This window comes from Benincasa hispida, chromosome 11, assembly GCF_009727055.1.
Source record: "Benincasa hispida cultivar B227 chromosome 11, ASM972705v1, whole genome shotgun sequence".
In the NCBI taxonomy this organism is placed as follows: Eukaryota; Viridiplantae; Streptophyta; class Magnoliopsida; order Cucurbitales; family Cucurbitaceae; genus Benincasa; species Benincasa hispida.
This window is the reverse complement of record NC_052359.1, coordinates 83,786,013-83,797,586: the sequence shown is the minus strand read 5'-3', so window position 1 is coordinate 83,797,586 and position 11,574 is coordinate 83,786,013. Positions and strand designations below refer to the sequence as shown.

At 31.5% G+C, this 11,574-nt stretch overlaps 1 protein-coding gene across 1 annotated transcript; it reads left to right on the top strand.

Annotated features, from left to right (window-relative positions):
• The first annotated feature begins 245 nt into the window (after window positions 1–245).
• On the top strand, window positions 246–7,596 carry LOC120092129 (WAT1-related protein At5g40230-like). Its single transcript, XM_039050341.1, has 7 exons — window positions 246–578; window positions 658–723; window positions 811–924; window positions 4,798–5,044; window positions 5,871–6,029; window positions 6,134–6,285; window positions 7,253–7,596. The coding sequence occupies exons 1-7, from the start codon at window positions 388–390 to the stop codon at window positions 7,410–7,412; spliced, it is 1,089 nt and encodes a 362-aa protein (XP_038906269.1). The 5' UTR covers window positions 246–387; the 3' UTR covers window positions 7,413–7,596.
• The last annotated feature ends 3,978 nt before the right edge of the window (window positions 7,597–11,574 follow it).

Here is an 11,574-nt window from a genome sequence, read left to right as displayed (position 1 = left end):
CAAATAATCTGAGTAATCTGAATCAATCCAACTTAAATATTTCATAGTTGGACCGAGTCATTTTTTAATAATAATTATTTGGGTTGAAGATATTTACCAGCCGAATAATTGAATTAGATCTAAGAGGTTTTTCATTCCAATCTAACAAACACTTTATTGAACAAAGAAAGTTACAAAAGTGATTACCTTTAAAGAAATAAAGAAAAACCTAGCAAAGATCAAAAGTGTCCAATGAAATTTTATCCCAAAAACCAAAATTCATAATTCCGAAACTAACCCTTTCTCTCTCCTTCAAAATTCAACGCAAAACACATCATTTCATAACAGGTAAAACTCCGTGAAACTCCATTTTCATCGCTCCACATTCTCACAGAGCGAAGAAAACCAATGGAGCGCAGTTTTCTATACAAGGAATTAGCTCCTCTTGCCGGAATGATCGCCGCCGAGTGCGCCACCGTCGGCTCAAACACCGTCTACAAAGCCATTAGCGGCCATGATATCAGCTTCTATGTCTTCACCTTCTACACTTGTCTCGCCGCCTCTCTCGTTCTTCTTCCTTTCGCCTTAATCTTCCGCAGGTATCCAATTGTTCCAATTCGATTGTTGTTCGTTGGCGCATTTTGCCCTAATTTTTTTTTTCCGATTGGAGTTTTTCAGATCTGGCGTTTTTCCGTCCGATAAGTTGTCATTCTTCCTCAGATTGATCAGCCTATCGGCGATGGGGTATGAATTGTGATTAATTGAAGATTTAGGGTTTGGACTTGGATTTTATGTGATTGATATTGTTTGATTGTTTGATTGTGATTGAAGAGTTGGATGTCAGCTATTTTCGTATAAAGGATTGGAGTATAGTTCGCCGACGCTTGCTTCCGCCATTAGCAATCTCATTCCTGCTCTTACTTTTATCTTGGCAGTTCTCTTTGGGTATTTTCTTTTTCTTCTCCCCCGCATATAACTTCATATTTCTTTTTCTAATAAGAAGAATTATAATTTTAATGTGCAAGTTTAGAAAAATATGTGTTTAGTTAGTTTCTAAGGGGGCATTTAGATAAGAAATTGTCTTAGGTCATGATAATTAGGATTATAATATCCTGATCAAATAGGTTTATTCTTATAAATTTGAAGATTAAAAAGGGATATTTTTAAAATTCAGGCACCCAACTCATCTTTTTCAAAATTTGAGAACTAAAAAAATAATTTATTTAATATTATATTTTATAAGCACGTGACGTGAATAGAAAAAAATATCTTAAAGTTAACAAGTTTGGTAGGGGAAAAAATAATTTTAAATTCTTTATCTTATTTGGCACAAAATTATTAGAAATAAGTTCCTTGGATGGTAGCTGAAAAAAAGTATATATATGAATTGATATAATAAAATAGGCTTTAATTTTGACTTAAAGTTAAAAAAGATCATTTTATTAGGAAAATTTGTTAATGTAAAAAACGATTTTTATTAAGGGTGCTAAAAAAAACATGATTTTTTATTCTCTTTCATGTAATACAGATAATCAATAGTGGAATTCATTTATAATCTATTGTAGGTATTTGAAATTCTTCAAAATTTTGAACAAGAATACACAACATTCAAGTTTAAAAACCTTTTTAAACACAGTTATATTTCCTTTCACAAAAAGGGAAAAAAAATCCATTTTAAGACAAATCTTTAGTTTTATTTTCTTATTTTATTTTTAAAATTTTTGAGTTTGGAAGATTTAAACCTAAATTTTAATTTAAATACCTTAATCAGTTGAACTATCTACCAGTCATGTGTTAAATTTTTGTGGCCTCATATTCATTATCCTTTTTATTTTTCATTATTTTTTAGTACATAGATAGATGATCAAATGATAATTACATGGCATACCCTTTTTTTCCTTGATAATTATTTTTTTTACCTTAATTAGTGGTTTTCTTAGGACGGTTTTCAAATAAAAAAAAAATTAACCAACTTATTTATAAATAGCAAAATGTCAATATTTATCAGTAAAGATAACGATAGGCTTTTAGCACTGACTGATAGAAGTCTATGCAATCTATCATTAATTGATAATAAAATTTTATTATACTTAAAAATATTTTTTAGCAATGTTACCATTTAAATACAATTACCTTTTTAAAGGGTGCCACAATGTGCTGTATAAATGTTTCCAATAAAATTCTATTGACGTCTGTAACAAATTTCAATTTTGTCCGGAACTAAGGAAAAAAAAATCGAGTGGCCAATCTCAGCTTTAATCTATAGATAAGTGCAAATTATCCTTTTAAAAGTTAATGATTTGATTATAATTTTCACCATAAAAAAAAAAAGAAAAGAAAAGAAAAGAAAAAAACCAAATGTCCATATGATAAAAAATCAAAATTGTATTTTACCAAGTTTCTTTTTCACTCATTTGTATCAATATCAACGTAGTTCAATTGGTTAAATCATATATTCTTAGTTAAGACATATACGCATAATCAAGTCAAAAGTTTAATTTTTCTCCACATATTATAGAATTAGGAAAAAAATCATCTTGTACCATTTGACTTATTTGTTAATAATTCTTGTTAAACACCATTTTGGTTTAGTATTTTGAATTTTATTTTATTTTTAAAAAATATAAACAGGCACAGTTTGTTTGAACTCTGAAGTTAGTTTTCATTTTATTTGGCCAAGCATAAGAATAAGAACACACAATAATTTTGAGCTTATTCTATTTTAATCTTTAAAGGTCCAAATTTAACCTTTATATGTTCTAATAAATCTTAAAAAGGGTTAGTTTGAAGTTAATTTTCATTTAACTTGCCCAAAAAAAAAAAAAAAAAATAGAAAAGGTAATACAAGTTAGTTTAAACTTTTAAGTTTGTGTTTAAGAAATTCTTACAACTTTAATTTTCAATGTTGAGTGTAATAGAACCAAGTTTATCCAATAATAAGTGTATGAATTTTCAATTTTGTGTCTCACAGATATTCAATTTTTTTAAAAAAAATTAAATAAGATATTAGATATAAATTTTAAATTTTTATCTAATAGAACTCTACACTTTTAATTTAGTGTTTAGTATGTCTATAGATTTTATAAAATGTCAAATAAGTCAAGGACATGTTAGATACAATCTAAAACTCAAAATTTATTGAGCACAAAATTTAGTGTGTAATTGCTTTTGTAAATATATCAATTTACACTTTCCTCTAGTTTTATTTGACAAATACAATGTGAAATTTATTAATTTTCACAAATAAATCAATTTAGATATTTATTTACAAATATATTTTTTTAAATTGTATTAATTTTCAAATATGTGTATACTTCTTTAAATCTCATTTTTACATCATGGTCGATTCTAAGAAAATTCTTCGAAGTCTAAAATGGATTGTGCTTCTCTTGATATTAAAGTTTAAATCATCGCATCTTCATTTGTTTTAGAAGATGGAAAAAAAACAAAAAACCTTTAAATTTTAGATTTCTGATACTGTTGACATTTTCCCCCCTTCTTTCATATTGCTTGGTGACAAAATCATGACATGTCTCATGCTTAGGTGGTTTATTTTCCACGTAGTAAGCGTTAGAATTTAGATATCCATAAGAAAAATATTGCTTCAAATATTTAAATTTTGAATTCATAATTGTTATTTAGAGGAGCAAAGTCTAACACAAAAATAGTTAACCGGTGGATAATCATTTGATATTTTATTTTTAATTTTAAAAATTTAGACTTGTTTTCCAACTATTTTTTATTCATAATTTTTATACGTCCTAATTAAACATATGATTTTTTAGCTAATTTTTTTTAAAAAATAAATTTCTAAAAACTACTCTTTTTTTTAGTTTTAAAATTTTGACTTTAATTTTGGAAATACTCTTAAAATATAGTCAATAAAACATAGAAACTAATAGATTTAAATGGTATCTATAGACTTAATTTTTAAAAATAAAAAACTTAAAATCAAATGATTATCAAACTTGTTTTAATTTTTCTTATATGTAAATATATATTTTTGTTTCTATCTCAAAAAAAAAAAAAGTATTTTTGTTTCTCCTGTACGCTTTTATAAATAATGTTTACTGGAATTGTTATTTTGTATAATTTTAATATAGAATATTAAAATTATATGTGTATGTATGTATAGTATTCAAGAGAATAAAATATTTCTACAAAAATATTCTATATAAGATTTCTACAAAAATATTCTATATAAGTTTTTTTTCCAAAAGAAATTAAGCAAAGATTCCGTACAAATTAATAGTGTAGGGTAGGTATGAATTTTTTAGATTTTACTTCATAATTATTTTTAATTAATTAAATAAAGTTAATGCCAATGATCACACTAATTATTATCGGAAACTCAAGGGTAAAGATGTAAAATATTAAAATCTAAGGACCAAATGAAAATAAAATTTAAATTGTAATCTTTTAAAAATTAGGAACTAAATGAATGTCAAATGTAAAAATTAGGATAAAAGCGAGTAATATTTTAAAATTTAGTGAGCAAATAAAAATTAGATCCAAAATGTAATGACCAAAACATATTTTCCGAAAAGAAAATTCTCCACTATCCACGTTTCAAAAAGATTAATACCCATTTATAATTTTTTGGTTATATTAAATTGTCATAAAAGGTTAGAGATTTCATTTTTTCCATTCTCCGTATTGTTGGACGCACAAAAATTAAAATCATAAACTTATTCTTAATCTCTTGATTAAAGGTTCAAATATTCACTTTTTGGAAAAAAAAAAAAAAGCAATCACAGAAGTACAATTTCTTTAAAATTTATTTAAGGTCTAAACCCATATAAATTTGCTTTGGTATAGGATGGAGAAACTAGCTTTGAGAAGCTCAAGCAGCATAGCCAAAATCGTTGGCTCGACAGTCTCCATAACAGGTGCGTTAGTAGTGGTTCTTTATAAAGGTCCAATCATCCTATCAAACCCATTTTCTAGGCCAACAAGATTGAATCTTCCTCCTCGTCCTTTGGGCTCTTCCCAACCAAATTGGATCATGGGTGGCCTCTGCTTTTTTGCTCAGTACCTTCTCAACTCTTTCTGGTACATTGTTCTGGTAATTTTCCTCCCATTTATCCAACCTCCAGCTGTTCTTGTGAAAAACCTTTGCATATATAATATCAAGACATTATCCAACTAGTTGAATGTTCGTTTCTTAATAAGTATATGAGAAATCTGTATCACTTGAGCTAGTTTCTAGGTTGAGAAAGACTCCTTTGACACTGACAAGTGGTTTCACAACTAAGATTATGGAAACTCGCGCAATAGTCCATTTGAGACTGATTGAGTTGGTATTGGTGGCGAGACAACGTAAAATCTGATCCTGAGAAGCACCTAACACTTTAATTTGGGTAATGTCTTTGTCCAACATGCGTTAGACACTCAAGTCTTTGTTGGACACATGTCGTGCACTTATTAGCACAAGAGATATATGTCAGACATAAGTTTTGAAGCAAATATGGGTCTGAAACTTATCACGCACATGTTGAACCATTGTTAGGCATGGTAAATAGTCCTAAATAGTAACATAAGACAAAAGTAAAAACTTCCTTGTATAATATATATCTAATGAAGTCTTTGCTGTCTCTTGTCTCTGATTTATAGAAAATGATGTGTCACATGTTTGTATAGTGTTCTATGTCTTCTTATTTGTATCTGTACTTCTTAGTCTGATCTTTTATAGACTAATATGTTTTGTTGCGTGGTAAACATTATATATAAGTAGTCAAATACTTTGTATATATTCTAATGATGTTTGGGTTAGCATATATTAGTTCTAAAAGGGGTTGGAGTTAGTCTGATCTTTTATAGACTAATATGTTTTGTTGCGTGGTAAACATTATAATGGAGAATGACAGTAGTGATACAAATGTTATTTACAGACCCAGACGATGAGCATATATCCAGATGAACTAGTTGTGGTGTGCTTATTCTATGTGTTTGAGGTGATAATAGCTGCACCAATATGCCTATTAGCCGAAGTCAACATGGGTGCTTGGAAGCTGAAAAATAGTCTGGAAGTGGTTGCTGTTTTAAACTCGGTAAGAAGAGAAATGATTTGAATTTTGGTGAGAGAAGAAGAGAGATTGTGTGGTTGGTTTAAAATGTGGAGTTTTCTTTTTGTTGGTGTATTGTATATTGATAGGGATGTGTGGGTCAATCCTTCGTCTCTGCAATCCACACATGGGGTGTACATGTCAAAGGGCCTGTTTATGTATCAAGTTTCAGGCCACTCTCAATTGCCATTGCTGCTGCTACAGGTGTTATTTTCCTTGGGGATGATCTTCATCTTGGAAGGTGCATCTCTCTCTCTCTCTCTTTCTCTGTGTGTGGTCTGTGCATTATTATTTTGAGTCATATGGAAAATATAAATATGCAATGTTGTATATGGTAGAAATAGGAGTTTAATAAAGTAATCACAAATAAAACTTTTTCTTTTGGGTAAGAAACCAAATTTTCATTGAGCAAGGGAGGGACTCCAATCCAGACGGAATCAAATCAAGATCATAATTACAAACAGGCCTAGTGCGTCAATGCCCACAAATAGGCATTTTTCCTCACCACCTCCCAAACTTCACCACATGACCTCTCCACCCTTCTAAAGAATCTAGTGTTTCTTGATCTCACGCCCCACAAAATAGCAAAAAAAAAAAAAAAACCTAGAATGCCACAAAACTTTGTCCTTTCAGAAAGATGAACTTAGGAGCACCTCCTCTATCATAACATAATCTTTCAGATGTCATGCAAAACATAAACTCATCGAGTTCGGTCATCGAGACTAGAGAGTCTAAACAAACCGACAACACCACAAGGAACTGAGTTGAAACTTTTTAAACATTAGAGGCTAATTTTTTCATTATAAAAAAAATCAAACATTAGATATATGTATATTTAACCTTCCCAAAACTTTGATATTGCGTAGCTTAAACCCACCTGATTTTTCTTTTGATTTCACCAAAAAGCCTCACACTTGAGACTATATTTATATCTCAAGCCTACTTTCTTTTTCCGAAAAGAGAGATGAATTGGTTCATATTGTCTGGCAACTAAAATGCATATTTTTTATGTAGTATTTCAATGGAAACATCCATTAGGCTAAGTCAAAGAAAAATATCTATTTTAGTTCTTGGTTTCATTATCTGAAAAAGAATAGCAACTCAAATTTTCTTCACTACACGGGAAATTATGCTTCAAACACTGGGTTTGTGTAGTAAAATGAAGTGAAAAGGATTCAAGTCTTATTCAATTTTTGCTTGTCTGGCAGTATAATTGGAGCAATGATAATAGCAAGTGGATTTTACTCTATAATGTGGGGGAAAATAAAAGAAGAGGACTTGAAGGGACAGGATGGTTTCTCAAGCTTGGAGTCTTCATCCAAAGATAAGATTCCATTGTTGAAAAGCTGTAAAGTTCAAGATGACTAAGGCATTTTGTGAATATACATAGAAACCTGCTGTCTGTTTTGCAACAATGTATTTTGATCCAAGTTGTCAATTTTTGGTTTTTTGGGAATTGAATCATCATCTATTCAATTGTAGATAGCAATTAGCATATTGAACCAAATATTCTTACATGTATAGTAAGTTTTATGTTTAATTGTTTCTTCTATGTTTGGAATGACTTTTCAAGCCCTTCAAATCACTCCATATAAGTATTTATTTTGAAATTTTAATTTAGTTTATGAATTTGACAGTAAAAAGGTGATGCATGATCAGGAGCAAAGTACTTGCTAAAATCTTAGATCTATATGCTTTCAATTATTATTATCACACAGATTTAAATCTTTATATTTATGTGCCTTCAACTAGTTAGTGAATTATAGTTTGTACTAAAGGTCAAATTAAAGGTTCAATTTTAATCCTCATATATTGTTGAACTAGAAAAAAAACCTTTCAAACCGTAGGATCTCAAAACTCACAAATCATTTCTTCTTGTAAAAACTCTAAGATTGAAAATAATAGCAAAAACAATCCCAACTATAGAGATTGAAGGTGATCAACCGAATGTGTATGAATGATAAATATGCAATTCAATGTGGGAAGCATACACTATTAATAAGTAGTAGACTTAGGAGTATTCCAAGTATGGTATCCCACGAGATTTGATTTACATAGGTTTTGTTTAGAAACAATGCAAATAATGAAACCAAGGGTGACCAATTAAATAAATGGCGATATAAATGGCGATAAGTTCTAGTGTTGAATGAAAACAGTAAACAATAGTTAATAAATAGGAAATTCAATTTAGTTTCAACCAAAAGAGGCTTATGTCTTGGGCGCTATGTGGCCGCTCAGGTCGACGGTAACTCACATTGAGGAGCAAATAAAATCAAATTATAATATAAAAGTGGAAAATTAGGAAATTAAGTGAATTTTTTTCACCATTTTTTTTTTATTTTTCACCAAAGTTACATCTCAACAAAATCCACAAAAATCAATAATTATAGTAGGATGTGGATAAACTTGAATACTAAATATGTGTAGTCATAAGACATAAACATTTTGGTATTAGATACATGGATAATATACACTATGACACACTGTGCAATGGAAGATAAGACGGTTGGTCTTTTAGGACACTAGGTGTGGACATCTACTTTTGCTTATATATTTATAACAATAAGCTTTTTTCTTGGAAGAGCATATTTTTTCTTTACTTTATCCACCACAGAGTTCAAATACATGCTCCTTAAGAGGTGTCCGACCGGCCCAAGGAACCGAGAGAGTGGAGTTGTGAACATAACATAGCCTACAAAAAAATTAGAAGTTAGAAATAAAAAAAAATACTATTATCAAGTTAATTAAGTGACCAATATTGTTTTAACAAAAATATTATATAACTCTTTCTAAAAATCTTACCTTTTTTGTTACTGTTATGAAATTATATAGCTGCTAATGTATCTGCTTATAACAAATATAAACTTTTCCAATGGATTAATTTAAACCTATTTGATAATTTCTCTCAAAAAGAAAAGAAAAGAAAAGGAAAACCCTATTTGGTAAGGCCTTTGTAATATTTATCTATATATATTTTTTAGAATAGGTGATATTATTATACTATAAGGGGGATCCCATAGCCTAGGATCAAGGCATCAAAGTAATAAAGTACAAGCAAAGATAGGGCAAACAAACCAAAACAAAGCTTACAAGATAAGACCAGAACAAAACCAACACATAAAAGTAAACTCGCAAACCACTAGGGAGAAAGCCAGAGAAAAGAACCTAAAACCCCACAAACTAGGGACAACAGCAAAACAAAGAAGAACGTAAAGATAAAAAAGAAACAACATTTGTAAACACATTAGATAAGACCAAGAAGATCAACCGGCCAGGAAGTAGCACGAGCACGAATCGTAGAGATCATAAGTTGAACCAGAGCTGGCACCGACCTCGGTCGACCTCCATGCAGCCACCGGTTACGCTCCTGCCAGATGTAGTATCTGGAAGCATACCAGAAGACATGAAACAATTTACTACGCACCTCTTTACTGTGAAACCCAGATTTTCATTATTCCTACTTAAGTAGGTGGTTAAGGAAATTAACTAAGAAAAAATTAAATCCTATGTTGAAGTAAAGGAAATTTCTAGGTGTTGAATAGATTTTCCTTGAGTAGCTTTAAGTTAAGCTTAAATCCCTGAAAATTGACTAAGTGTTGGACTAGGTATTGCTATGTGAGTAGCTTTGAGTTAAGTTTAAAGTCCTGAAAATTGACTAAGTGTTGGACTAGGCATTGCTATGCATTGGCCACAAGATCTTGGAAAGAGTACTTGGGTAAAGGAAAAATTTGGAAATTTGGCTAAGTATAGAAAGTTGTGTTGATGCGTTGGAAGGGACCAATGCATTGGAAGAAGTTGTGTTGATGCGTTGGAAGGGTTCTTGGTGATGGCATGCAGTTGAAGTAAGGAAAATGGAAGTGATACATTGAACATCCAAGAGTTTGTGGACGCATATGAAGGATGAACTCATGGAGGATGTCATCCGGACATGTGGCTTGTTAGGAAGAATTCTTAAGCCTTAAGTAAAAGAGGTGGTAGCATAAGAAGACATACAAAGTTAAGGGCCATGCATTGGTGAAAGGAGAAGAAGACACATTGGGTTGTGCTGATGCAAGGATTGCGTTGATGGTGTAAGGAAGAGACACTTGGTCATGCGGCCAAGTAGGAGTGTCGGACATGGAGCACATCTTGGACGCCCTATAAATAAACCAAAGACTTCATTCTTTAGATCACAACTCAAAATACATTTAAGAAGAGTGGAAAAGTTGAGGAAACCTTGCGTTGAGAGTAAAATCCATACGTTGGACATAGAAGTTCAAAGAGGATGCATTGGACAGTGAAGTCTGGAAAGCAGCATCAATTTGGGACGAGGAGTTCTCTTAGAATACTCGTGCGATTGATGTGATTTCAAAGCCATATGAAAGATAAAGGAGTCTAGTTTTTATGGTGGGGGCTGCTGGAGAAGAGCTTCAAGTAATCAGGCTGGAGAATGAGGAAAACACAGAGGGTCGAGCTGTCGGGTAAGTTGGGCAAGTCTTAATATTTTTAATGATTCTGGCCAAACCACGAGGATTCTGAGCTAAGATTTTAGGGTAAGATTCATGAGACATTTTAGAGCATATTTGTAGAAGGAAGTGTGGATTCTGAGCTAAGATTTTAGGGTAAGATTCATGAGACATTTTAGAGCATATTTGTAGAAGGAAGTATCTCTAGATAAAGCCTATGACTATGAGTAATCTGAGCTTTAATTTGAATATGGATTTTAGGGTTCAAAAGGGAGCCCGAGGTGACAAAGGAACTTCTAGAGAGGAAGGTTCCTAAATTATCAAGGTGAGTGACTAAAATGTTTTCAATGTTTTAAGAAACCATGTGCTAAAGAAAGATCTTTCAGATAAAGATATGTTTTCTAAGTTTTATTAAAGAAAGTTATTTTATGACTAGTTTTACTTAAAACTCGATACCGAAGGACATTTGAGAAGGTATCCGAGTAGCTCGATACTGAAGGACACAGTTGAGAAGGTATCTGAGCAAAAGTACCCAAGTGTGGGTAGTTCTTTTGATAAAAATCAGTTTTCTGGTCACTCACTGGGCTTTATAGCTCATGCTTTCCAAATATTTTTCCTTTTCCCAGGTAGCAAAAGGTGAGGAGTTCCAGGGTGCTACTAAGGTCAAAGTCTGCCACGTGCCACGGTTACACTCCCGGAGGGTTTTACGATTGTTGTTGTAAACTTTGTTGTTAAGTCTTTGAGTTGTATAAACGTTACATTGTTGTAATATAAGATAGGCCTACTTAATCAGTTGATTGTTGAATTTATTCATTGGTATTAGAGTTATTTCCGTAAGAGTTATTAGGCAGTAAGTGTCAACAAAAGGGTTGATACCTGGTGTAGTCACGCCCTTTCCCAGGCTTGGAGGGTGGTCTAGGGCAGGTTGTAACACTTACCCGACCCCACTCGGCACAACCAACTTAACTCTACATCCCAACCTGCCACGATGCGACAAACTCAACTAACGCAATACCCTAGACCATATCTCTTTCCCAAACCCACATTCAAAAAATAAATGATCCCGCGATTCCATACCTCCCCCA